This window comes from Suricata suricatta, chromosome 13, assembly GCF_006229205.1.
Source record: "Suricata suricatta isolate VVHF042 chromosome 13, meerkat_22Aug2017_6uvM2_HiC, whole genome shotgun sequence".
In the NCBI taxonomy this organism is placed as follows: Eukaryota; Metazoa; Chordata; class Mammalia; order Carnivora; family Herpestidae; genus Suricata; species Suricata suricatta.
The window spans coordinates 22,223,280-22,248,398 of record NC_043712.1 but is presented as its reverse complement, the minus strand read 5'-3'; the positions used below and the strand labels follow the sequence as shown (position 1 = coordinate 22,248,398).

General features: G+C 40.4%; 1 protein-coding gene across 2 annotated transcripts; it reads right to left on the bottom strand.

The window, feature by feature from the left end:
- Positions 1-1,962: 1,962 nt before the first annotated feature.
- Positions 1,963-25,073, bottom strand: TXNDC8 (thioredoxin domain containing 8). Of its 2 annotated transcripts, XM_029920404.1 has the most exons (6): positions 24,955-25,073; positions 21,818-21,922; positions 16,342-16,401; positions 13,415-13,480; positions 3,012-3,077; positions 1,963-2,070 (listed from the first exon to the last, which is right to left on the bottom strand). In XM_029920404.1, exons 1-6 carry the CDS (start codon positions 24,976-24,978, stop codon positions 2,008-2,010), a joined length of 384 nt encoding a protein of 127 aa, XP_029776264.1. In that variant the 5' UTR covers positions 24,979-25,073; the 3' UTR covers positions 1,963-2,007. The 2 variants fall into 2 exon arrangements, with proteins under 2 accessions (XP_029776264.1, XP_029776265.1); XM_029920405.1 differs by lacking the exon at positions 3,012-3,077 and having other exon boundaries at positions 24,955-25,070.
- Positions 25,074-25,119: the final 46 nt, after the last annotated feature.

The following is a 25,119-nucleotide window of genomic DNA, read 5'->3' as shown; positions in this document are numbered from 1 at the left end:
ACATGCACAGAGATGCTACAAAATGTAAAATGCCCGAGGCTGCCAGCATGATTCCTTCCACATCTGGGCTTCTGTCTACATCTGGGCATGGAACTCATTCCCCACCCTGTCCTCCACTCTAGAGACATTTTTCAGGCTGTTTTTTCCACAGGCCAGACTAGTATAAGCTGACTTTGGTGTACAGATGTCCTTGACTTTCATTCACAGAACTTGTACCTATTACACATTCATACAGAGAACTGGACCTTTCTGTTGTCACCAGCTACATACTGATTTTCCCAGCCACCTTACCCCCCGGCCCCCTTCCCCGCCCAGGGGCCTGCACTCTGAGGATGGGTGAAGGCCTTAGTCAAGGTGATAGGTGTAGTCACTCACTCATATTAGTGCCAGTGCTGGTCTCGTCCCAGGGGCCTCAGCCTGGCCAACAGCTTCCTAGTCCATATTCTTTGCCCTTCCAGCAGCCTGGCCCTCTAGAGCTGGCTAACTCCAGGCTACAGCCCTCACATCTCGTTTGGCCCAGCCTCTGTCTGCGCCTCACCCAGAATTCACCTGGGTGTGGTAGAATGGCATGTCTGGGAACAGGGAATGAGTGACAGGTTCAGGACCCCTGGGCTCTTGCTTTGGTGCAGCGAGGTGCCCCTCTTCTTCTGTCCTGCCTGATGCACTTAGCACATCTGAGCCCAAAGATTTAAAGATTAGGGGCCCTAGAACCTTCCATCCTTGCTCCTGTGGTGAAAGCAGACTTGTGGAAAAGAAAAGCCAGGCTTGATTTTGGCTCTAGAGAGACAAGCAGTTGAACCCCACAAACATAGTGCACAGCTGCCTCACCCCATGAAAGTTCCATCTGTCCTCACCCCCAGCGGTGGGAGTTTGGGCTAGAAAGAAGCAAAGCATCACTAACAATGCTTACTATTTTTATGAAAAAAAGGGACAAAAACTTTCTTGTAACCAAAATGCTCTTGTAATTGTGAAGTGTGAGTCTGTTTGACCTTGAGGCCTGCAATTTGCATAACACTTCTCCCCCTCTTAGGATCTCAGTTACCATTCCCCTGGGAAGCTACATTTCAGAATGAAGACTGAGCAATGAAGAAGAATGAGCTACAGCAATGGTAAGATGATTCAGATTAAAACAGAAAAGCAGAGGACAGAAGAACACAGAAATACCCTGGGTTCCCCATCTCTATCCATTCCTGTTTCTGATCGCATGCAAAGGCTGGCTGTATTTCTGTCTTTGTATTCTATGAATCAAGTGTTATTCTAAATACCCATAACAGTGCTTGGCACAGAATAGGTGCTCAATAAATTTTTACTGAATGATTAAAAGATGCCCCTTTTCTCTTAAGCTAGCAGCTCTTGGCTTGCTCTACTCCATGTCCCAAAGAATTCTAAGATTTTGTCAAAATCTCAGTCATTAATAGCTAGGGGAAAGCTGACTCGACTCTATGACTTCAGATTCCCAGCATTCATCTGTATGTGTGTGTGGATTTTTTTTAATTTATAAAAGAATTTTAGAAAGGCAATGGGGGAGAGAAAAACAACACTGTTCGCATATAACTTGATGCATCAGAGAAGAATTATGTACCACAAATGATGGCTCAATTAGAACTGGGCTCTACCTGTTTGGAGCACACCAGGGCAATGCAGTATTTATTTGTTTCTTGACCACTGTGAAGAGTTCCGTCTTTGGCAATCTCTGGAAAACCTTCTTAATGGCATGGTATGACTTAGCTGGGAAGGGCCTCTGTTGTGAAGGTCATAAAAGCATAACCTAAGAAATGTGCTCAAGTAAATGGAAAGCTAAGTTAGAGAATGAGAGTGATAAATTCTCTGATATCGCAAGCACTTTAAGCAATTTTGGAGTGAGGCTGCAGGAAAGTGGCGTTCAACCTGTAAAGCATTAGGAAGGAGACTGATCGAACATTACAATATTCGCTGCAAATAAGAGCACAAACACATTCGCTGTGGCCTTTTAAAAAGTTGCAAATGTATTTCATATTGGAGATCAGCTTACATTAATTCTTGAATCTTCGCTTCCAATTTTTGAGCATCAGCTCCACAGAATTCAAAAATCTGTTCACAAATACACAAAGGTGAAATATTTATTGATTCATATATCGCAAAGATGTTAAAGCTTTGAGAGGTTTTTGTTTCTGTTTGATAAACTACCCTTATTTCCACTGTCTGAAAAATACTTAAAATATAAACACACAAACACTTATTAAATTCATGATGTTTCAATTACTTGGCATCTTTTCAAAATTGTTTATGCTAATGTTTTGCCAGGTTTACATAGTTCTCCATAATATTCTTATTCTTCTAAACTGATATCTAAAACATATAATATTGTTACAAATGAGAAATCTCAATCATTGAAACCTCTCAGCGCCTTGATGCATTGGTCTTGAGAACTTGTTAATTCATAAACGTGATTTCCTGAAATCCAATGACATGTGATTTCCCGTTCCCTGAATTTTGCCACAGATAATAGTATTATAATTAATTAATTCTAAGAAGCACATTTCCCTTTCAAATTGTCACATCTCTGACTCAGGGTGTATTTCATAGTGGATGGTATATTTTATTTGGAACACTTTTTAGTAATATGTAAAATAATGGTGTACCTGTCAATGGGCATCTTATATTTGGCGAAATATGGAAGTTTAGGACTCTTACCATGCATTGTCACGTTAGTACCAATTACACAAAGTGGTTGTAGAGAAGGCAGAGTGTGGGTAAACTGAGGCTGGGATTGGCTGAAGATTTGAGTTTCCAGTGAGGGAGGTTTCGGGAGCCAGAAATGGTGTTGGGCCTTTGAGGCAGGAGTTGGAAAATTCTAGAACTTGAATGCTCAGTGTATTGCAGAGAAGAAGAAACTGTACCTGCTTCTAATGATTCTGCTTCTCCAGGCAGCATCATTCTATCTGAATGCTGCCTGGGGGCATCATGGTTCATTCTATTTCTTGAAAGTAAACCTCAGACTTGTGACTCTATCTTGATCCTATTTCACTTACCGGCTCACTCACGAATCCATTTCCATAGCAGCAAGTTGCTCTTTTGAGTCTTGAGAATAGGGTTACCTAAGTGTGGGTGCAGAATTTCATGATTTGTCTGGGTTGCCTAGTTTGTACCCATCTCCTCTATAAATAGTTCTCTTGGCATTGGCTGCCAGGGGAGGAAGGTGTCAGAAAGGATCGGCAAAGGTGTCTCTTTTCTAAGAATCAGATGGCAGGTGGATGGTGGCTATAGACATGAAGGGAGTTTCATAGTCTTCTGAGACCAGAGAGGTATCAAGACAACAAGTCCTGGCGAGAACATAGGCAGGGCTTGGCCACCTCAATGACCAGACCTGGGCAACAGTTTTCCGAAGTGATTTTATCAGTTTATATTCCACCAGCAGAGGATGAATGTTCTGGGTGCTCCATGTGCTCCATGTGCCCGACAACACTTATTGCCAGTTCTTTTTCATGTTAGCCATTCTGGTGGCTTTAGGGGATATTAAATTTGCCACCAAACTCCATGGATTTTACCTCCTCACTTTGCCATCGGAGCTTATAACTTGTGTGTCTCCAGTCTTGTGCCCTTTTGTTCCCTCCTCCCCCTTGAAGCTGGAAAACACCAATCCAGTCATGCTATCCTTCTTTGTAAAATTCTTCAGTGTTTTTCTACTACCATAAAATACAAGATCCTCACAGGGATTCCTTGATTTTGTCTTGTCTACCTCAGTTATTTGCCACCTCAAACTCTGATCTTTAGCAACACTTCACAGTTGAATTCATTTATTTATTTAATTTAACAAATACTAAACAAGTGTCTACTATGAACCAAACATTGTGAACATACCAGACAAAAATTCCCCCCTGGAGCTCATATTTTAGTGATAATTTTCTACTGTTGTATTATTATTTTTAAAAATCCTGACACATTCCCACGCTAGTTTGTAACTATTGCTTCTTCCCATATTTCTCACCCGTTAGTCTTAACCAGCCTTCAAGGTTTAACTCAGGAAGTATTTGTGATCTTATAGAACCTGCTCAGGAGTTGATGTTGTTATGTCTGCCACAGTTGACCAAGGATGGGCACTCTGCCTTACTTTTCCCCTCCGTATTTTTAGTATTTAGCTAGGAACCTTATACAGAGTAGGTGCTCTGTTAATGGTTTTAGACCTGAAGGGAGTTGAGCTAAGCTTATTTCTGGTCACTGAAGGACAGATCCAAGACTGTGGGTAGCGTTAAATTTCAGAGCCTGGGTGTTACCTGTTTTATTCTTTGTCCAGTTTGCCAAAGGCAAATGTTATGTGACTCGCTGTCTAGCATGGGGCTTGGCATATAGGAGATTCATGAATGTAGTTAATGAATGAGGAGGAGCTTAGTGATAGAGCTTATTATATAAATAGCTTTCTTTTGAAGAGATATATTTGCAAGGACACTAGCATGTAATTTTTGCCCAAAATACTTTCTCATTTGAATGTTTGACTGTGTCTCTCAAAGGTATGAAGAATTAGGAAGCACCTTTTAATTCTCTTGTCAATGTCATCAGTTTACACGCACTGCTGCCATCCCAGTAATGGCCACTAATGGAAATGATGAGCTTCAGTTGGTGGAGCCCAAGGGGCATGGGGTGGCTATCCATGCAGTACAGAACCACCTATGTTGAATAGTCACTTAAAAACATCTTTATGAACTTTTTAAATAAAGATTTTATCTTTAAGTAATCTTCACCCCCAGTGTGGGGCTAGAGCTCACAACCCCAAGGTCAAGAGTTGCAGCTCCACCAACCGAGCGAGCCAGGCACACCTCATTTTCAAACACACCAAAAGAGAACAATAAAATGACTCCCTACCGCCCACCCCCACTCCTATTTATCCACCCCCATCTAAATAGAGACTTTTTTTATGCCAACAACATTCAGTCACCTACAAAAAGTATATTACTATTAGAAAATGCAAAGGGTCCAGAGACAGGGATCCCTTCCTACCAAATGGACTTCTGAGAGTATCCATTAAGGAGTCTAATGATCCATATATAGGATAATTATAATAAAATACTTTGGCCAGTTGATAGGCAATTTGGTTATGTGAATACTGAAGTTAGCATTGGAGCAGCTGAATGAAAGCTCACCAATTTTCCAGACATCTTTACTGAGTTAAAAACAACAAAATCCTCAACACAACAGCAACAGTAACAACACAAACAATAAAGCCGAAACAACCAACCCACACAAGACACTTATTGGAGGATGGCTGTAGAAATGTTTGTACAATACAGTTTTATAAGCTATATGATGTGCCTTTTCTTAACAAAGGGTTTACTAAGGTATTGTATCTTATTAATGAGATAGGAAGACTATCATGAGAACACTTAATAATACCTCCACCTACTGAGAGCTGGACAGTCTTAATTACTTTTTGATCCCATCTGGGCCTTGTTCTCTGATTCTACCAGACCCATTCCTTCCCCCCAGAATCATCTGCATCACAATGCAGGTGTTTGCACCCCTCCCCCCACATGGACTTTCACAACAGGTTGAGGGGCAGGCCTTGCAAACGCAAGCAGCTCAACTGTGGTTTTTGGAGGTTAGCAAAATCAAACCGAAGGCAGGGTCTCATAGAAATAGTCTGTTTTGAACAGCTTGAATTTATATGCATTTGGATTCAAGAAAAAAGCATATGAAAGTAATCTATTATCTAATTTTTTTCTAATCTACACTCACCTTCAATTTGTTCCAATAGTGAGATTTCAGTAAAGTACAAATTTACTTTCATTTTCTTATAGCTTATTTAGAAACTCTGGCTACGCATCTGTTTCTTAAAGCACTAGTGGCATAAATAATGACTAAAGTGCTTTTCTTCTTCTGTGTTAGGGGGTTGACAAATGTTTTTGTAAATGGACCAATAATACCTATTTTAGGCTTTGCAGGCCACATGGTGTGTTTTGAAACTACTCAAATCTGCTATAGTAGTGTGATAGTAGCTAATGACAGTATTTAAACAAATGGACATGTTTGTGTTCCAGTAAAACTTTATCTATGAAAACTGGTGGAGGGTCAGACTTGACCCTGGGGCCATAGATTGCCAAGCCTATTCTACTGCCATCAGTTGAAGGTGTTGGACAGACACATGAAGCTGTTTGAGAGTTTATTACTCAGTACAATGTGGTTTTCTGCTGAAGGGGGAAAGGAGCATGAGTCTCATGTTGTGGGAATTTATCTTAAAGTCACACTGAGAATAAGGAAAAGTGATTTTGGAATCTGGCCAGAGGGGATGTCATTCTGCCTGTTACTCAAAGTACAAAATGAAAATTTGTTCATGGGGATAATAATTGTTTTGGAGCCATTCCCTTCAATGACCTAATGATCTATACTCTGCATGCTTCCATTGAAAAATCTGCTCAACTGTCCAATATTGGGAAATCCCTTCACTGACTTCTCCCCAAGTTCAGGTGAGCTTATCAATTGAGCCTAGACAAAAAAATGAGCTCATAATTATCCTCTCCCTTTTTGGGGGTGTTCTGCCCAAGGGAGAGCTCTGCTTTCCTTGCTCTGTCCTTTTTCTGGAAAGCATGTCTAAAGCAGGCCTAAAGTAGGTCTGGAAGACCACCACCCTGTGTCCTCACTTTTAGAGCTTGACAAATGTGAAGAGCAGCAATATCTCCTTCACCTAAGTGGGTGAGTTTCTCCTCTGCAGCCCAAGATTCTCCCTTAGGTGGTCATCTCAAAGTCTGGGCTTCAAGGAAATGGTAGGAAGTCTGTTGATATGAGTCCACACCATGGTCTGTATTTAGCACAATTTAGCACCACTGCTCCGTACAATAAAGGTGATATTTTAATTTTCCACATGACTCTGTGTGAGAAGAGTTAACACAACAGATCTGGTTCCTTAGTTCTTGTCTCCAAGGCAAACATGATTGATCTTTCACCAACCCCCCAGGGAATGTGTCCCCTCCCCAACCAAAGTGTTCTTTGTACTAGTGATTGATGATTTTGTTATATATACCTGGAGTGATGGACCAAGCCCAATGGCTCGCTTTGTTTAAACATCAATATTGATGATGTGCACCTGGTTTTACTGTTGGGGTCCTAATTTCCATTGTCATAGCTGGTTGTGTAGCAATGGCTGCCTAGCAAGAAATGTCTGTGCAGCCAGTCCCCACATAAAGTCCTTAGACCCAAAAGAGCATACCTAGGCAGAGATATACCACATATGTCCTTGAAGTTCATTGCAAGAGAGAGAGAGAGAGAGAGAGAGAGAGCGAGCGAGCACTCCTATGTGTTCCTAGCCAAGGAAAGACATTCAAAGCCTGACCTGGACCTCTTCAGACTCTACCATTGCATATCCTTTTCCTGATGCTTCTGCTTTGTATTTTTTGTTGTAATAAATCTTAGCTATAAATATAACCTACTATTGAGTCTTGTGAGTCCTTCTGGCCAATCACTGAATGAAATATTCCTATATTTTAAGAATTTAATATTTAGAGGACAGGGCTAGGACAATGTTGTAAAATTTAAGGGGCTCCCAGAATTCAGTAGTCAAGATAATGGATATTTTAATAAATATTTTAAAGCATTAATGCAAAAAAATCCATAATGAACAAAATATCAAATATTAAGATAAAGACAGGATTTCACCCTATATTTGCAATATCCTGCCTCAATTGCCTCAACCTAATCCCTGCCCTGGAGAAAAGAGGTATACAAACAAGTAAATACTGTCTTTCAGTTGCTAACACCTAGAGTACTATCTTTAGCAGTGGTGTTAAAAGTTGCTAGATGGTGATAAATGCTTGCTGCCCATCTCTCTCTCTCTCTCTCTCTCTCTCTCTCTCTCCCTCCCTCCCTCCCTCCATCTCACCTAGTTCTTGCCCCTTCTAGTCAATTAAACTCTGCCAACATATCAGCTGCTTATGGGGCTGAGTAACTTTTTTTGGTCTGCACCCTTCATAGGCCTGAACACCATGTGAGAGTTTTGGGTTCCCTCCCTCCCCTGCCCCAGGTGGAACCTCTCTATGTATATTTAACACAATCCTTAACAAGTTGAATATCCCTGGGTAGGTAACTCTCTTGAATGCTAAGATGACTTAGCTTAAATGGTCATTGTAGTTATTCAAAGGGTTTTAGAGGTCTCTCCTAACCACTTTTTCCAAATTTGTATTTCTTCCTACATTTTCAGGGAGATTGGTACACAGATTATGGGGCTCTAGCAAGAGTTGTATTTTATAGCATGCACCAAGTCCAGTGCTAAAGTGCTTTATATATTATCACAAATTTTCTGGATGACAGTTCAAAGACACATGATATAGTCTATTTCACAGAGAAGGAGCCTGAGCTCAATGTGGTAAATGGACATAATCAAGGTCACCCATGAATAAGAAGCAGACTTGGGACTCAACCCACAGCTGTCTGACTCCAGAGATGGCAAAAACTAGCCATAAACACTCTTCTGGGCGTGGGTCAAGTATTGTTTTTTATGAATTTGAAAAGTGAGCGTGTGGGAGGGTGATTCTCCAGGGCCCACCATCAATCCTGTCCTCTTTGGAGCATACCCCGGCACTGCCCATTGGAGATTCTTTTCATCTCTGTGCCTGCATCAAGGAGGGTGATTGTTGGAAATGAGTTGTATGACCTCAGCAGGAGCCCTGCTGTTCACAAGCAAAGGGGAGGAGCTTCCTCCCACTGGATATGAGCTGCAGTGAGCTAGAATCAAGGGCAAGATAAAATAACAAAACGATTAAGGCATGCTTCCGTATGGAGACGGTAAGCAGGGAATTGCAGGCAACTACAGATAAGGGAGGCTATTGCATTTGAGTAAAGGAAGTAATCCTGAGATTATTGGCAGCAATAGAAAAAGAAAAACCTAAGGGATTCCTTACGCCTCTGATCTAATGCAAGGGAGTAGATCAAGGGAGGCAAATATTCTCCACACTCTGTTCTATGAGGAATAATCACCAGGCTTTTTACACAATGTACATTTTAAAAGGTATAATGGACAGTGGTTCTTTGCCAGATGTTTTACCAGAAATGTGAGTACATTTCTTATAACATCCCTTAATAGAAACCGGACTCAAAGTTGTTGTTTTACTACCAAATAGTACTTAACTGCTTCTATAAGTCTATTTTCAGTTGTGCTATCCCAGATGAAAGAGAGATGGAAATGGTCTCAAAGAAATGAATTTAATTTTTTTCTACCCCCAGGAGAACAATGAATGTCACTCCTAGTCAATTCTACTGAGGAGGGAAATTCATATAGACTAGTCCTGTTGCAGGGCCACACCCAATTTTCTCTCAATTTTCCATTGATTTTTCCTCTGTAGACCATTGCAAGGTAGAACCTGGGGGTGATTTCAGAGGTCTCAGGTTTTGACTGTAGCTCTGGATGTAATGGTAGAAGTGTGGCCCCTCCAGAAGCCCTATATGGATGCTCCCATACGAAATGCTGAAGTTGAGTGAAAGAGGCAAAAAGATTTGCAATACTATCTCTTTAGGATCTCTTGCCCCCATTTTTTTTTTTTTTGCTGTTGCTTTTGCACAGAAGACTGATATTCTTTCTTAAATAGAAGCCTGTATTGTGAATATTTTCTGCAGGTTTTGAAATGATTTCTAAATTGATCCAAGTATGAATCTTTCTGGAGATATGTTTATGCATACTGTAAGAGTCACCTTAAGGTGGCGACCGAGAGGCCATTCTGCTGTAGTTCGGAGAAGAACTCCGTGCACCGACGACCCCCACCCATCACCTGCAGACCTGGAATGTCCCGCGCCAGTTTGAAAACAGCCAATCATGAAGCTCCAGCTTCCCATCACCCTGACAGAGGAGGCAACCTATTCCATCCTGCCACTACCTGAAATGCCCTTATTTGATAATCTGCCCTCCCAAGATCAAACCCAGAACCCGCCTCACCCATAAACCCCCCCCCCCCCCCCCCCATCGCCTATCAGGCGCGACTTCCCTGACTCCCCACTCCCGGTCACGGAACATCGCCCAGGAATTGCAGATCCCAATAAAGGCTTTCTTGGCTCCATAACTCGGTCCCTTTCTTTCCTCTCATCTCTGCCTCCATCTATTAAATCTTACACATACAAAGTTTAGAAGTAGATTATTTGTATATTATGACATAAATGATCTCAAGGGTTTTTTTAATAACTTCATAACGAGGATGCTAAGTCAGTAATATTCAATGAGACAATTCTCAAGAAAATATATTGGGAAAGGGGTACCCATTTTATAATCAGAGGCTGGCTAGCTGACTCTGGAGTTAGAATATAGGCAGGTGGATCAGCTTAATGCTGTGTGTCATTGATTCAGTTAATTTTATTTTCCATTAGCTAACTGGCATAAAATTTAAAATTGAGAGCCTTCATGATGCCTAAAATACAGGCATTTTGTTCCTTCAATTCAAAAGGGATCCATAACCTGTAGAAACCAGTTAAGAAATAATTTAACTTAAGAGATCACCCTCTGAGTTCTTCCACCTCCATATAGAACTGAGACTAAGCAGGATCAAGCCTTTTCTCAAAAGCAGAGCTAAGGATTTGCTCAAGATCCTAGACACAAACTCAATTTAGAACCCAAAGTCTTGTTTCATAAAATGTAGAAGAAACTGTTGAATGGCAGCAGACCTTAGACAATATCATTGGCAGGAGAGATGAAACCAGAAAGCCATTCTGAGCTGAAGAAAAACCCTCCCTGAGTCAGACTGACGTGAGGACAGAGTCAGCAGGGGAGGCAGAGCAGACAGGGATGCAGGGCCAAGACAGCAGCTTTCCTTTCTTCATTCACTTGCTCACTCACTCATGAATCAACACAAGAGTATTTTCCACCTAGGTGGATTCTTCTAGACATTGACTTGAACTCCTCCAGGTGCTGGAAATAGTATGAGAAAAAATACATGAAGTTAAGGTCTGAGTCAAAAATAAATGGGCTTGGAAAGGTAGATTGGGTCAAAATTATGAAGAAATTTGAATGCCAGACTTGATTAGGAGGGTTTAGTCTTGATTCTGCAGACAACGGAGGGGAAGGGGTATCCACTTTAAATAAGGGAATGACACACATGGAACTGTGCCAAGATCTATTTAGAAAAGAGAATAGAGCTATGGCATGAACTTGGAGGTGAGAGGGCCTATTGCACTTGTTCATGTTAAAGGTCATTACAACTGAAACTATAGGTAGGGATGAAATTACTAAAGGAGAGGAGGTAGACTGGGACAAAGAACCTTAGGAAACACTTATATTTTGGGACAGCAGGAGACAAGCCAAAGGAGAGCTTGGGGAAAGATCAGGGATGGAAGCCAAAAGACAAGGAAATTTCCAGAATACAGAAACCGATTAGTTACAGTACTTTTGTATAACCAAGGAATATAAGGATTGAGAAATGGCTATTTGAATTAGGTGCTGAATGATCCTTGGTGACGTTTAAAAGAGCACATGAAGGAATAAGTGGAAACAGAATTGTAAAGCAATAAATATATTCTACTTTTTCAAGAATTAGATCATGAAATGAAGGAGGGAAACCTGAGAGAACATTAATTTTGTCATTAGAAAGTTTTTGGTTGCAAGTAACCAACCAAAGCAACCCCAAGGTCTATATAACTCAAGAATCTATGGGAGTAGTTCAGGCTTCAGGCATGGATAGATTCAGGGTTCTATCAGTGCCACTGGTATTTCCTGGTTTGACTGCTTTTCATCATACGGTGGCTTCACTTTCATGTTCCATGTGGTGGCAAACTAGCTATAGTAAATTCAGCTTCATATCTTCCCAAGTTCAAACAAATCCAGTGAAAGTAAGAGAAGGCTTTTACCTGCTGCTTAAGCCACATCCTAGGATTAGTTCCGCTTGGGCTTAGACTGGCTTGATGGGAGTCAAGGATGGGCCTGGAATTCACTCATAGGTCTAACCCTGGAGATGGAGCCCTAAGGAGATACATGGACCAAGGATGGGAAAGGGAATGGTTCCCTGGAAGAAAATCAAAGAACTGTTGAGAGAGAATGAAGAATGGCTGACGTTTGCAAAAGGGAGTGTCCAAACACCAGGTTTGAAAAAAAGAAAACTGATGGATAGAGGCCTGGAGCACAAGGAAGGGAAGGTGATCCAGGTATAGTGGATGAAATCCACTTCAAAAGAAGGACACGTTCCCATTTCTGAGATGGAAGAGGAGGCGAGAATAACAAAAAATGACACATAAACAATATGATATGCGGCGGTGGTGGTGGGGAGCTGAGGGCGCATGTGCTCAACAGCTTCACTTTCAAGTAAACACTCAAGAGAAGTAATAGGCAGTGTTAATTCTTTTTGAAAAATTATTTAAATCTATCGTGCCAATTATATTATTATAGCAAATATGCAACAAATAGAAGCTGAAAATCAAATTCTATGGCTAGTGTATCAACTACTTTCATTTTTTATATGGTAGACACAATCGTCACAAAGTTTAAGCATGAACGTTTTTGCTTTACATATGGTCTTCCTAATGCTTCGAATTGCATGTTATTTCATCGAGTAGATGCATCACAAATCACTGAGCAGTTCCACTAGAAAAAACATTTAGCTTACTTTATAGTTTATTAGAAGTAATACTACCATTACTATGTACTTAGCTGCTTATTTTTCCTAGTGGTATTTCTGTAGCAAAAGTTCCCCAAAATGGGATGACTGTGTGACCAGGAATAAAGAGTTTGTTCCTCTTAAGCGTATTACAAAGGTATGTATAATGTCAGTGCTCCCAATCATACATGGAATTACTAGTTTTATCACACACGAAGTATTCTAGACATTTTGCTTCATTAATATCTTTTTGATAACAACGACTATAATGTGCTGAGCACTTATACACATCAGGATTGATCTACAAACTTGAGTCATGTAAATTCATTTCTTTTCACAACACCCTGTGAGGGGGAAAAACTGATGATCATTGTTTTTACAGACAAGGAACCTAAGATCTAAGGAGATTCTTAAGGAAAACGCTAGAAAGTGATAGAATGAGTATCTGAACCACAGAAACCTGAATCCAGAGACTGCATGCTCAACCACTAGGCTATACTGAGTTGTGATTGTTTTTGATTAACATTTCCCCAAGTGTGGCTAACAATCTGTATACATTTGTGTGAGAATTTTATCATGTCCTCTTCTGTGAGATTCTTTTTTAATGGGTCTGCCCCAACAAAAGGGATAGATAATACAGGGATACTAGTGGATATTTCTTATGGATTTGAATACCTCAGATGGTCTGAATGGGGAGAGTTTTTATAATTCATGTATTTTTTTGTATGCCTTGCCAATATGGAAAGTCATAAAGTAAGCATTATGTTGCTAAATATTAAAAATAAATGCAGTTGTTTCATCCATCCAGGATACCTCAGTCCTTTTTTTTAAAGACTCTGATGATTCTATAGTCAACTCTGCCAGTTACCATGGAAACGTACCTTCTGGGTTTGCTTGAACATCTGAAATGTGGGTACTGAGTTGATGTGATACTCTTGGGCCAACTCCTGGGAAAGGAAAGAAATGGCATGAGGTCATAATTTTGGTATCCTCTCTCTATACGGAGCCCAGAACTTGGTGACTTCTCGGGAGGCATGTCTGAAAGCCAGGGACAGCTAACACTTTACAGATTCTCTTGCCCAGCATTTTTCTGGCACGTCTTCAAAGCTTCCAGGAATGTTACAATAGAAAATGGCTGCTCCTCACATTCCTGAGGCTTCCCATCCCAGAGTCTTAGGAGAAGGCTGAGAGATGGAGGCCGAAATAGATGAAGGATGAAATGAGCTCTATTTAAAAGAAGTGAGGGGCACCTGGGTGACTCAGTCAGTTAAACATCCAACTTTGGTTCAGGTCATGATCTCATGATTGTGGGTTTGAGTCCCATGTCTGGCTTTGTACTGACAGTTCAGAGCCTGGAGCCTGCTTCAGATTCCGTGTCTCCCTCTCTCTCTCTACCCCTCCTCTCCTCATACTCTGTCTCTCATTCTCTCAAAATAAATAAAGATTTAAAAAATTAAAAGAAGTTGTGAAAGATTACAAAGAAACCTCAGTGGAACCCAATATGGAGATTAGCATATTGCAAAAATAAGGAAGAGTAAAGGTATTTTTATAATGCACACTTAAGACATGGCGTGATCTCCTGGTCTTGCATTTCAAGTAAGGTTTACATGTCTCTTTCTTGTAAACCCTCCTCCCCACTTCACTGCCCATCTTTGTGAAAGATGAACCAAAAGACAAGAAAATATACCAGAATTCTAATTATTTTAATTTATTTACAATCTTCTCTTAAAAACCCATTTTTATCTTGTTTAGAGTCAAAAGAAAAGTAGCCACCCACAGGATCAACAGAATTGGACTTTTCTCTCTAATATACTTTTCTCTCTAAAGCAACATAATGCTTTTATGGGTTGAATCTCGTCCCTGCTCTCTATAACAAATACATACACACACACTCACACACACACTTTCTCTCTCTCTCTCACACACACATACACACACACACACACTAAATTATAGTTTTCATAATCACAGCAATGATAATAAATAAATTACTGTTAAAAAATTGTGTATTTTTTTCACCTAAAAGGGAAAGAGCTATAACCAAAAAGGTAGACAATAACGTGTTGATGAGCATGTGGAGAAATCAGAGACCTCACACACTGCTGGTGGAAATGTAAAATGGCGCTAGATATGTGCCCAAGAGAAATGAAAATATATACCTAATTGTTTATACCAGTATTACTCCTAAACGTCAAAAGATGCAAACAACCTAAATGTCCATTAAGTGATGACTGGCTAAATCAATTGTGGTATATCCATATAATGAAATATTATTCACCAATAAAATGGAATGAAGTATTGCTACATGGAGGAACCTTGGAAACTTATGCTACATGAAAGAAGCTAGTCACAAATAACCGCCTATTGATGATTAAATTTATATGCAATGTTCAGAATAAGCAAATATATAGACAGAGCATAGATTTATGGTGGCCCAGAATTGGTACAGAGGAACTGGGGGTAACCAGTAGAACTCCAAGAATGTTTGTTTTTGGTTTTGTTTGAAGTGGGTATAATGTCCTAAAATTGATTGTAGTGATGGTTGCAGGACTCTGTTAATGTCTATAAAGGACAAAGAGATGATGATCCTAGATGTATACTGAATGCATAGTATATGATTCAGCTTACAGGGCATTTAAACACTGTCACACTTCAATAAAGCTTGAAGGAAATGGAAGAAATGAAACTTCTTATGATATTCTGGATACTATGTCACATATTTTGTGGATTTTATCTCATTTTATATTCTGTTAGGTATTATTTGCTGTGTTTTACAGATGAAGAAACTGAAGTTTACAGAGTTAACTGATAAGAGGTCACAAAACTAATAAAGAGAAGAATAGGTAAATAACAGATTTTTTTTTTTGGTTATTCTGAAGTTCAAATTCAATCCAATATGTACAAAGATCACTTGTTACTGTTTTTTTCCTAGTTGTAAATGAACAAATGTTAGGAAGAATAATTTTTTGGTACTGTGTATATATTAATGAGGCACATTTTAAAAATACATTTTTTACATGTTTGAGAGAGAGAGAGAGAGAGAGAGAGAGAGAGAGAGAGACAGAGAATGAGTGGGGGAGGGGCAGAGAGAGAGGGAGAGAGAATCCCAAGTGGGCCTCATGCTTGGCATGGAGCCCAACCCAGGGCTCAATCCCACGACTGGGAGATCATGACCGGAGCCAAAATTAAGAGCTGGATGCTTCACTGACTGAGCCACCCAGGTGCCCCATTAATGCGGCACATTTTGACTAAGGACATGAAGTTGATTATTTTGGGGGAAGGTGAGGAAAGGAGGCTCTAGGGAGGGATGGGGGAAAGAATTTCTTGGAATTCCTTGTGACGTTTTAAAAACCCCATAAAACCCATAAGCTACCACCAGAGGAAAGCAAGATATAAATGTATTGAGCTGTGTTTCAGACATTGATTAATAATCTCCTACAAGGGTGAAAACCACTTTTCACCTTGAGCCCACCACCACCCAACTGGTTTTGTTGAGCAGAGCCAATTCTGCTGAGCAGGATTCTGGGGCAGAGCCCAGGGTAAATGAAGAAAAATGTTAGGACTGAGTATTGAAGTCTGTCTTAGTAAGGGAGGGGAGGGGACAGTGGGAGAGTCACATACTTGCTGGGTTTTGTTTTGAAAATTAATACAACATATAAGAACATTATGAGGACGTTTACTGCCATTTATCAGGAAAACATTATGAGATTGTACTCAACTTAAAATTGATTATATAATCGTCGAAGTGCTGTCAATGACACTGCATTTGGATTTTATGTATCCCCACAGAAGGATATAAGATTCTTACCTTAGAATCATCCACATCCACATTAGCAAACATCACATTTCCATACTGCAGAGACATTGCCTTGAAAATAAAATAATACAAATTCCCTATTAGCTTAGTGTTAATACTAAATTACATACTAGAATTACACACTTGTCTTTTGGCATAAAACACACAATGAACCAAAAGGTTGCTCATGAGAGCTAAGCATCACTCTGGCATTTCACTACGGCCTAGCACCAGAAGCACCAAAGTCAACTATGGGATGATTCAGGTCAAGCAAAGATCAGTGGCAGAACCAGAGTCTGAACAACCAAACTGCAGATCAGAGTTTCAAATCTAGGAATGGACATGAAGTGAAGAAATAATGACATGTACGCTGTGGGTTCAGACTTACCCTGCAGGGTGGAGGGATAGATAGATTTTTCCTGGCATGGCATAAGGTGGAGGGCTGCCTCTAGTTGTCTTCAACATACAAATCCCTTAGGGGCATCTGGATGGCTCAGTCAGTTAAGCATCTGACTCTTGATTTCAGCTCAGGGCATGATCTCCTGGTTGGCGGGTTGGAGCCCTGAATCAGGCTTGATGGTGATGGTGTAGATAGAACCTGCTTGGAATTCTCTCTCTGCCCCTTCCCCACTCTTGCGCTCTCTCTCTCAAAAAACAAACAAAAAAACCTTAAAAAAATTACAAGAAAAAAAATTACAAATGCCTGAACCAGATACCCAAACTCTGCTTTACCTTCACCTCTTGCCAGGCTTTTTGGGAGGGTCATATGACTGGGGTGATACAAAAATATGTGTGGGGACCCCTGGCCTAATTGCTTTTCGCTTTATTGCCATCTTCCATGCTCTACTTTCCAGGATCCTTTGCCAGCTGTCTTCCGTGTAGGTTTTGCCAATGGGATGCGTTTGGAGGAAAACAAGGTGTGAAGAGGAATGAAACAACTCTCTCCTGCTTCTGTTTTGTTCTGAAAGCACCTTTGGGAGCAGTGGTGACAAAGGTGTTGGTAATGGGTCTGGGGGTAGTGGAAGCAGCAGCAGCCTGTAAGTATCAGCTCTTGAGGTTGGTTTTTTTTTTTTCCTTCAGACAGCTGCATTCATACTTTAAGGACACTTAAAAACATCTTGGTTTGTTTGCTTTACCATCGTATCTCAAGCATTCCCAGTGACCTATTTCTTTTTTTTTTTAATGTTTTTTTTTTTTAATTTATTTTTGAGAGACAGAGAGCGCAAGCAGGGGAGGGTCAGAGAGAGAGGGAGATACAGAATCTGAAGCAGGCTCCAGGCTCTGAGCTAGCTGTCAGCACAGAGCTGGATGCGGGGCTCAAACCCACGAACCATGAGATCATGACCTGAGCCAAAGCCAGACGCTTAACCGACTGAGCCACCCAGGCGCCCCTCCAGTGACCTATTTTACATGGGACCTCTCTCTAATGGGACCTCTCTCTGATGGTAATGGGTGTCCAGAGACAGTGGAGACAGGGAGATGGAGCTGCCACCAGGAGCTGCTCCCACTGAGAAGCAGGAAGAAGCATGCCATGGATTAGGTGGATATGTGCAGAGCTCTGTTGGCAGGCGCTCTCTCCAGTTGTCCGTTCATGGTTTGTGACTGAAGTGGGAGCTCTTTCTTCAGTGGCCCACCAAGATTGTGAGAATGGAGAAAAACTCTTAGATAACAGATACAAAGCCTTTGGGATTTCAGAGTATTCTTCAAATAAAAAAAAAAAGAAGCTGATTTTGGTCAGCAGTAGCTCAATGCCTGGGAGGAAAATGGTGTCTCCCACAAACTCTAGAGCAGTTGACTCGCACTTTTCAAGTCTGAAGATATACGGATGCTTCCCAGTAGGAGTCATGGGAATAGGTGGACTGTGTGGATATCGAATTCTCTTTATGAAGGTTTCAGAGCCTCGCAAGTCTATCAGGAAATAGGGAATATGGCAGCTGTCATTTTGCATCAAGTAGTATCCAGAAGACATGGCATACATATGGTTCTTTGCTAGGTCAGGGTTCCCCTATAGACATTGCTTTCCCTTATTATCTCACTCCATGCACCCAGGACCCCTTCTCTGCCCCCCAAACTCTTCCTTCTGCTCTGTTCTTCTTCATATGTAGCCTGCTACCATTTGCTTACCTATTCTGCTGGTCTTAACTCTAAAATATCTCCTGAATTTGATCTTTTATTTTTTTCTCCAAAACTACTGCCCTAGTTTTGGCAAACCTATCATTGAGATTATTGTCACTTTGGGTTACCTGCCTTCAGTCTTTCTAAACCATTCTTATATAGCACTGCTAAAAATAATCTCTAAAACCGCTATTTGACCATGGCAAAACCCTTTTAAAAACTCTTCTGTTTTGACTATCTACAACAACTCATTACATCGTAACACAAGGTTCTTCTTGATTTGGCCTCAACTTTCTCTTCAAAGCTCATTTGTCTCCACTCTGCCACATACACTGTAAGTCAGCCTCATAGACTACTTGCCATCTCATGAACACACCACGTAATTTCTCAACAAATTGATAACTTCTCCTTTCCCAGAAATCCTCCTATCAGGGTACTATGTCTGGTGATCCTCTTAGCGCAGGGTCAGCAAATTGCACCACGTAGAAGAAATCTGGGTCTCCACATGGCCTGGTAAAGTACATCTTATTGGAACACAGTTTGCCTGTTGGTTTGTGCATTGTCATTGGATGCTTCTGCATGATAACAGCAAAGCTGAGTAGTTATCACAGAGACCATCTGGCCTGCAAACCTGAAGACATTGACTGTCTTGTCCTTACAGAAGTTTAGCTGACTAATTTCCATTCCACCTTCCCGCAGTGCCAGGAAAGGAAAAGAGGTAGAGATTCCTCAGACTGCCTTGCAGCTAGGGTTCTGGATGCAAATTGGTTTTACCAATTAGATACACGTAGGAGAGACTTGGAAGACAGAGGTGAGACAGCAGCTACCTTCTTCTTGTCTTCCTTGTCTTCCTGGCTTCTTATCTTCGGAAAGCAAGACTGTGGTATTGAAAGTGGTTGTGCTGGAGGCAGCAGCAGAAGACAAATCAGGATCTGGTGCCCGGACATCAGCTTCCTGAACGTCCCGAGCTACTTGCGGCTGCAGAAGCCTCCTGATCCTGGTTTTGATTCCCACCTGCTGCTCTCCCACATAGATCATGGCCTCCTATCTATACCCACTTCTGATTATGGCAAAGTTCAGATTCCCAAAAGTGGATCTCTGGTGTTCTAAGAGAGTCATACCTAGAGCCTATTCATCTAGTCTTCCAATAAATTTATAAGCAATTAATTCCTTGTATTAAAATGCTTTTCTGGTTAGGGATGCCTGGGTGACTCAGTGGGCTAAGTATGTGACTCTTGATCTTGGCTCAGGTCATGAGCTCATGGTTTGGGGGTTTGAGCCCTGTGTCAGGCTCTGTGCTGTCAGCTTGGATTCTCTCTATCTCTGCCCTGTACCCCACTGCTTTCTCTCTCTCTCGCAAAAATAAATAAATAAACATAAAAAAAAACCTTTTCCGTTTAATTTGGTTTCTGTTGCCTGCTTTGATCTTTGACTAATAAAGTGACCTAGAAGAAGTGAAGTCTTTTCTCCATGCCCTTATGTACTAGTTTAAAAAAATTACATGCATGGTACATGAATACATTATCATGCAAAAGTTCAAACATCACAAGAAAAATAAAGCAATCCAAATTTAACACTCTTTCACTGAAAAAAACCTTCTTTGATATGCATCCTTCTGTTCCCCTTTTCTCTACATACATGTGTATTATATATATACACACACATATATGTGTCTGTTTTATATAAATGAAACCATGCTACATAAATTTTTCTATACTGTATGCTTTTTACTTAACACTATGTTGTCTTTGAGATGATGCCACCATTCCATATGGGTCTACTGGATTCTTTTTAACATCTGGATACCATTGCAGTATGGATACGCCAAGATTTATTTTAAAACTATATTTGCATTAGTCTGGATTCCAACAGGAAACAGATGGGACATCATTTGGGAGGTTTATCTCCAAAGGGATGACTGTGACCATGAAGGCAGGAATAGGCATGGGAAGAGCTGCAGGAGCCTGGACAGAAAGTGCAGAGCTGTCAACCTCCTTATGGCCAAGGTATGAAGGAAGAATTACTAAGCCTCAGATTTCATTGCACTTTCTGAAAATGCCCCATGTTGGCTGTTGGAATTTGATCAGCTCTGACTTTGAGGCATGTGAGTATATTTATACCCTGGAAGCTGAACACTGAAGACCTTCTTTACTTGAGTATCAGGATAAATAATGTGAGATAATAAAATGCTGCTTCTGGATATTCCCATAATTTTAGGCAGAGAATGGATGTTGAGATGTCATGTAACCAATTTCTCTATTTAAATATAGGTCTATTTTGTTGTATTTTTTAAGCTTATTTATTTATTTTTGAGAGAGAGAGAAAACAGGGAAGTGGCAGAGAGAGAGAGAGGGAGAGAGAGAATGTCAAGCAGACTCTGCACTGTCAGCGCACAGCCCGATGTGGGGCTCGAACTCACGAACCACGGGATCATGACCTGAGCCGAAACCAAGAGTCAACGCTTAACCAACTGAGCCACCCAGGCACCTCTGAATCTAGGTTTATTTTTAATTAACTGTCAAAAGACTGTGGTTAGAATGGATTTATGTGGATTTAAGAGTTCAAGTTGAAATGGTAGAAACCTTGCTGAAAATAAACCAGAGTGTTTTCAGTAGTGTAGAGAAATCAAAACTTGTTTAAATTTGAAGAAATAAGTTTTCACAAAGTTGGCCATAAGTGAACCTTCTGAATGAGGAGGAGAAATGAAAATGCCCTCAAGTGCTTTCTATGGCATGTGATACAAAAATAAATAAAATAGTTAAAACTTTTAAATGGGGCAAAAAGGAAATAAACTAGATAAAATATTGTAGACATTAAAATTGTAATCAAGAGACTCTACAAAAACATGAATGACTGTGTACATAGAAAAAAAACCTGAATATAAATATATGCTTACAACTAAGAATATTTTACTAAAATATTTTATAAAGTAGATCAGACATGAAAGGAAAATAAAAAACATATGTTCTGATAATAGGGTTGAAGGATGGGGGAAGTTTATTCTTTTGTATTAATAGTTAAAAATAAGTATCATGTTTTCTTATAATCTATTCCAATATTTGGAAGTTATGAATTCTGGAACTTTGGTAAAATGTCATTATAATGAATAATCCATTCATTTGTACAACTGTACTCTTTTGTACATCTGGGTTTTCCTTGCAGAATTATCCATAGACAAGTAGTATTAATCTTCTGGTGTGTGTACTAATGATCCAAACAGATCTTGGTATATTTAGCTTTGGGATAATCAGGATGCTTCAAAAAACTGATTCCATATGTCTAATAAAGGTAAACTTTTAAGATTTACTGAGAAAATTATTAGGGGATTTAAAATTCCTTCTAAAACTATGAAATATATACAGATGATACTTACACGAATAAGAGGATAAATCCTTTTGCAAGGACCACACCATTTTGCTGAAAATTCAACCACCACAAGTTTGCATCCAGCGGCTTTCAAAAATGTTTTTAATTCATCCTGACACCAGAACACAAATGAAAAACATATGCATTATCACTGAATCTCAAAAAGCCTTGCAGAGAATAAATGTTCCTCATTTACTGACATGAAGAACTTCAATTCGTGAAAACCTTAATGAGGTATTCCCACCCTATCATTCTCCAGAGGACACACCTTTCCTAAAGGTCCCTGAGGTCACATATATTGATCCTTGGAAGTATACGTAAGTGAGGGTAAATCTACAAAAAAGTGATTAGGAGTGTATTTGCCAAATGGTAGGTGGTAATGGTTGATTACCTCTGGGGAGAAGTGATTTTGGCCAGTGAGAGATAAGGGGTGAGGGGTAGTAGTGGATGGTTGTTCAAGGTGGACATCTAGATTTGATTTTTTTAAACAAGGACCTAAACATGCATTAATGGTGAAATATCAAAGGAGAAGTAATCTAACACCTTGAATCATTTTTTGTTTTTGTTTTGGGAGGAAATCATTACCAAAGCTGTAGTCAAAAACCATATATTTAAGGATTTGACATGCTTCTTGCTTAATGTCTTAAGCAAATTTTCTATCAGTTGTCCAGATCACCTAAATAAACGTTTCCCTTCCTGGAACCTCAAATTATTTTATCTAAACTTCCTTGCTTTATGAACACTGATTGTCCACACTAATTATTTCATGTATGGCTTCTCTCCCCCAACAAATCCCTACAGAATTCAATCCTGATTCGCTCCTGAACCTCCATGGCCTCTGACAAGGCACATGGTAAGTGCTCATGGAGTGTTTAGTTGATGAATGATTTGCTAATATACAGTGTTCTGTTCAAGATTTATTTCTCCTTTTCTCATTGGAATTACAACAATAGTAACTAATTTACTCTGTGCCTGGTGTTCTCACTTTTAATCTTTATTATTCATTATCTCTATTTTACAGATGAAAAACAAAAGTTTATTATTGTCTCCCAGTCAACCGCTGGTGAATGGTATAGTTGGGATTGCTGACCTAGGCAGCCCAACTCCAGAGTCCATTTCCTTAACCACTACACAAAATCATCTCCTGAGTTCTTCCTAGTTGTGGGGCTCCCTCTCCCTCTCGTAGCCCAAATCCCATCATGTGCTCATCCCTCGACCAATCATTAAGACAGGAGGATGAGATCACTAATTAGATCATGTCCAGCAGTGCCTATCACGGGAATTAGGGATGGGGTTAATTCCATTCTAATGGCACACTGCTCTGTAATAGGAGAATCTTGACAATTATGTTGCCATTTGATTTAGTTTCAAGCAGGTGAAACGGACAGTTTAAGGAAGATATGCTCTCTTCCTTTACCCGTATTCCTCTAGGGTAGGGGGTACTTAACTCCTCAGAGAGCCATGCCAAGCCCCAATTTCTCACTTTCTTCTGAAATTATGTAGTAGATGCCATCCTCACAAGCCCTAAACACCCTCGCTTCTCAGTAGTTGCTACAGTGTAAGCTGGCTTAGGTGGATCCCTGAATTTGACTTGGCTAAGTTCTCTGAAGGGAATATGTATTCCCCATCGGATACATATTGATTTGACACGTACCTATCGAGACCCGTGCTGTGCCAGGCAACGGACACACTGCTAGCACAGAGCTGTGAACAAAAAAACACAAACTTCTCCCTGCCTTCATGGAGCTTACACTTAGAGGGGTAAGCTGATGGTAAAATCAATAAATAAAATATGTAGTATGTTAGTGATCATTGCTAATAAAGAAAAGAGGAGAAAGATAAAGCAGAAAAGGAAATGACTGGCTTAGAGTTGGAATCTGGGTGGCCATGGTCTGCCTGGAATAGAAGGTGACATTTAAATACAGACATGAAGGAGACAACAGGCCCTCAGGAGAGGTCTCCAAGGAGGAGGTGAGAGAGGGCTTCTCAGAGGGCTAGTGAGACCCTGGGTTATTCTGTGAGATTCCTGGAAAATCAAAAAAAGAAGTTCCAAACGCATTAGCAAATGTGTGCTATTTTAAAACATTTTCTTATAGCGAATCTACATGGCAATGCCTTCTTTCCATCTGGTCAGCCTCATTTTTGTGACCCTACATACAGATGCATTTGGGGTCAATGGCAAAAGTCTAAGTCAGAGGGTGCTGATGGATGGCAAGCCTGGGCCCTAGTCCTTCCCTCTTCCCTCCAGGTCCAGGTCCTCCAGTACCAGGGCCTGACATCAGAATGTCTGGGTTCTAATGCCCACTTCACTCCTAAATGGAGTAGGACCAGAACCACTCTTAAAAGCAATTTTCTTCTTTATAAATAAACAATTCTCCCTGGTCTATACATGCATTTAGATTTTTGTGGCAGTAACGTTGGACAATGGATAGAAAGTGACTTAATAAAATACCACCTAAGGAACTGTCGATACCATAGGCTGTCATTTTTCCTACCCTATTCCATAGGCATGTCCAAGGTTTCTGCTCTTTTACAATAAGAGAAATACATGGATTTGTACTTTCATAGAATGTTCTGGGTACAAGTAAGGTGGAATCACGTACAGGAGGGGACATGTTAAGAGTTGGTCTGGGGGGCCCCCGGGTGGCTCAGTTGGTTGAGCGTCTGACTTCGGCTCAGGTCATAATCTCACCATTCCCGAGTTCAAGCCCTGCATTGGGCTCTGTGCTGACAGCTCAGGGCCTGGAGCCTGCTTCGGATGCTGTGTCTCCCTCCCTGTCTCTGCCCCTCCCCAACTTGTGTTCTGTCTCTCTCTCAAAAATGAATAAACATTAAAAAAAAAATTTTTTTTAAAGAGTTTGTCTGGATTCAGCTAGAGTCAGAGCAAGAAGTGAGAACAGAGAGGAACAAAACCATTTTGATCAATTTGTCCCATGGCTACTCTCCAGATAGTGCCATCCCACCAGCAATGGAAAGAAGAGCCATAAAAAACAAACGAACAAAGAAACAAACAAACAAACAAACTCCCCTTGCTACTGAGCAGTGAAGGAATAGGATTAGAGAAAATCATTCTTAGAGTTTATCAAGTCTGCTCTCAAGGTGGTTTCTTCTGAAATATCAATGAAGCCAAAAATAAATACTTGCCTTGTCTTTAATAATCTGAACCATGATTTACTGGGAATTGCTGACGAAACCTTCCTTTTGCTTCAGCTGGCTCACGGCAGCAGTCTCTTATTAATTAAAGGATCTTAGCAGGAAAAGAAGGGTAACTTCTCTATGACGTCATTAAATGTGACTGTCTCAGAATCT

What these genes read in the sequence shown, in the direction of transcription:
- TXNDC8 (XM_029920404.1), bottom strand. Translation starts at nt 24,978, where the DNA reads ATGGTTCAGATTATTAAAGACAAG. An exon ending in TTCAGATTATTAAAGACAAG is followed by an intron (nt 21,923 to 24,954) that starts GCAAGTATTTAT and finishes TTCTGGTGTCAG; the next exon opens with GATGAATTAAAAACATTTTT. An exon ending in TGTTCAAGCAAACCCAGAAG is followed by an intron (nt 3,078 to 13,414) that starts GTACGTTTCCAT and finishes ACCCACACTTAG; the next exon opens with GTAACCCTATTCTCAAGACT.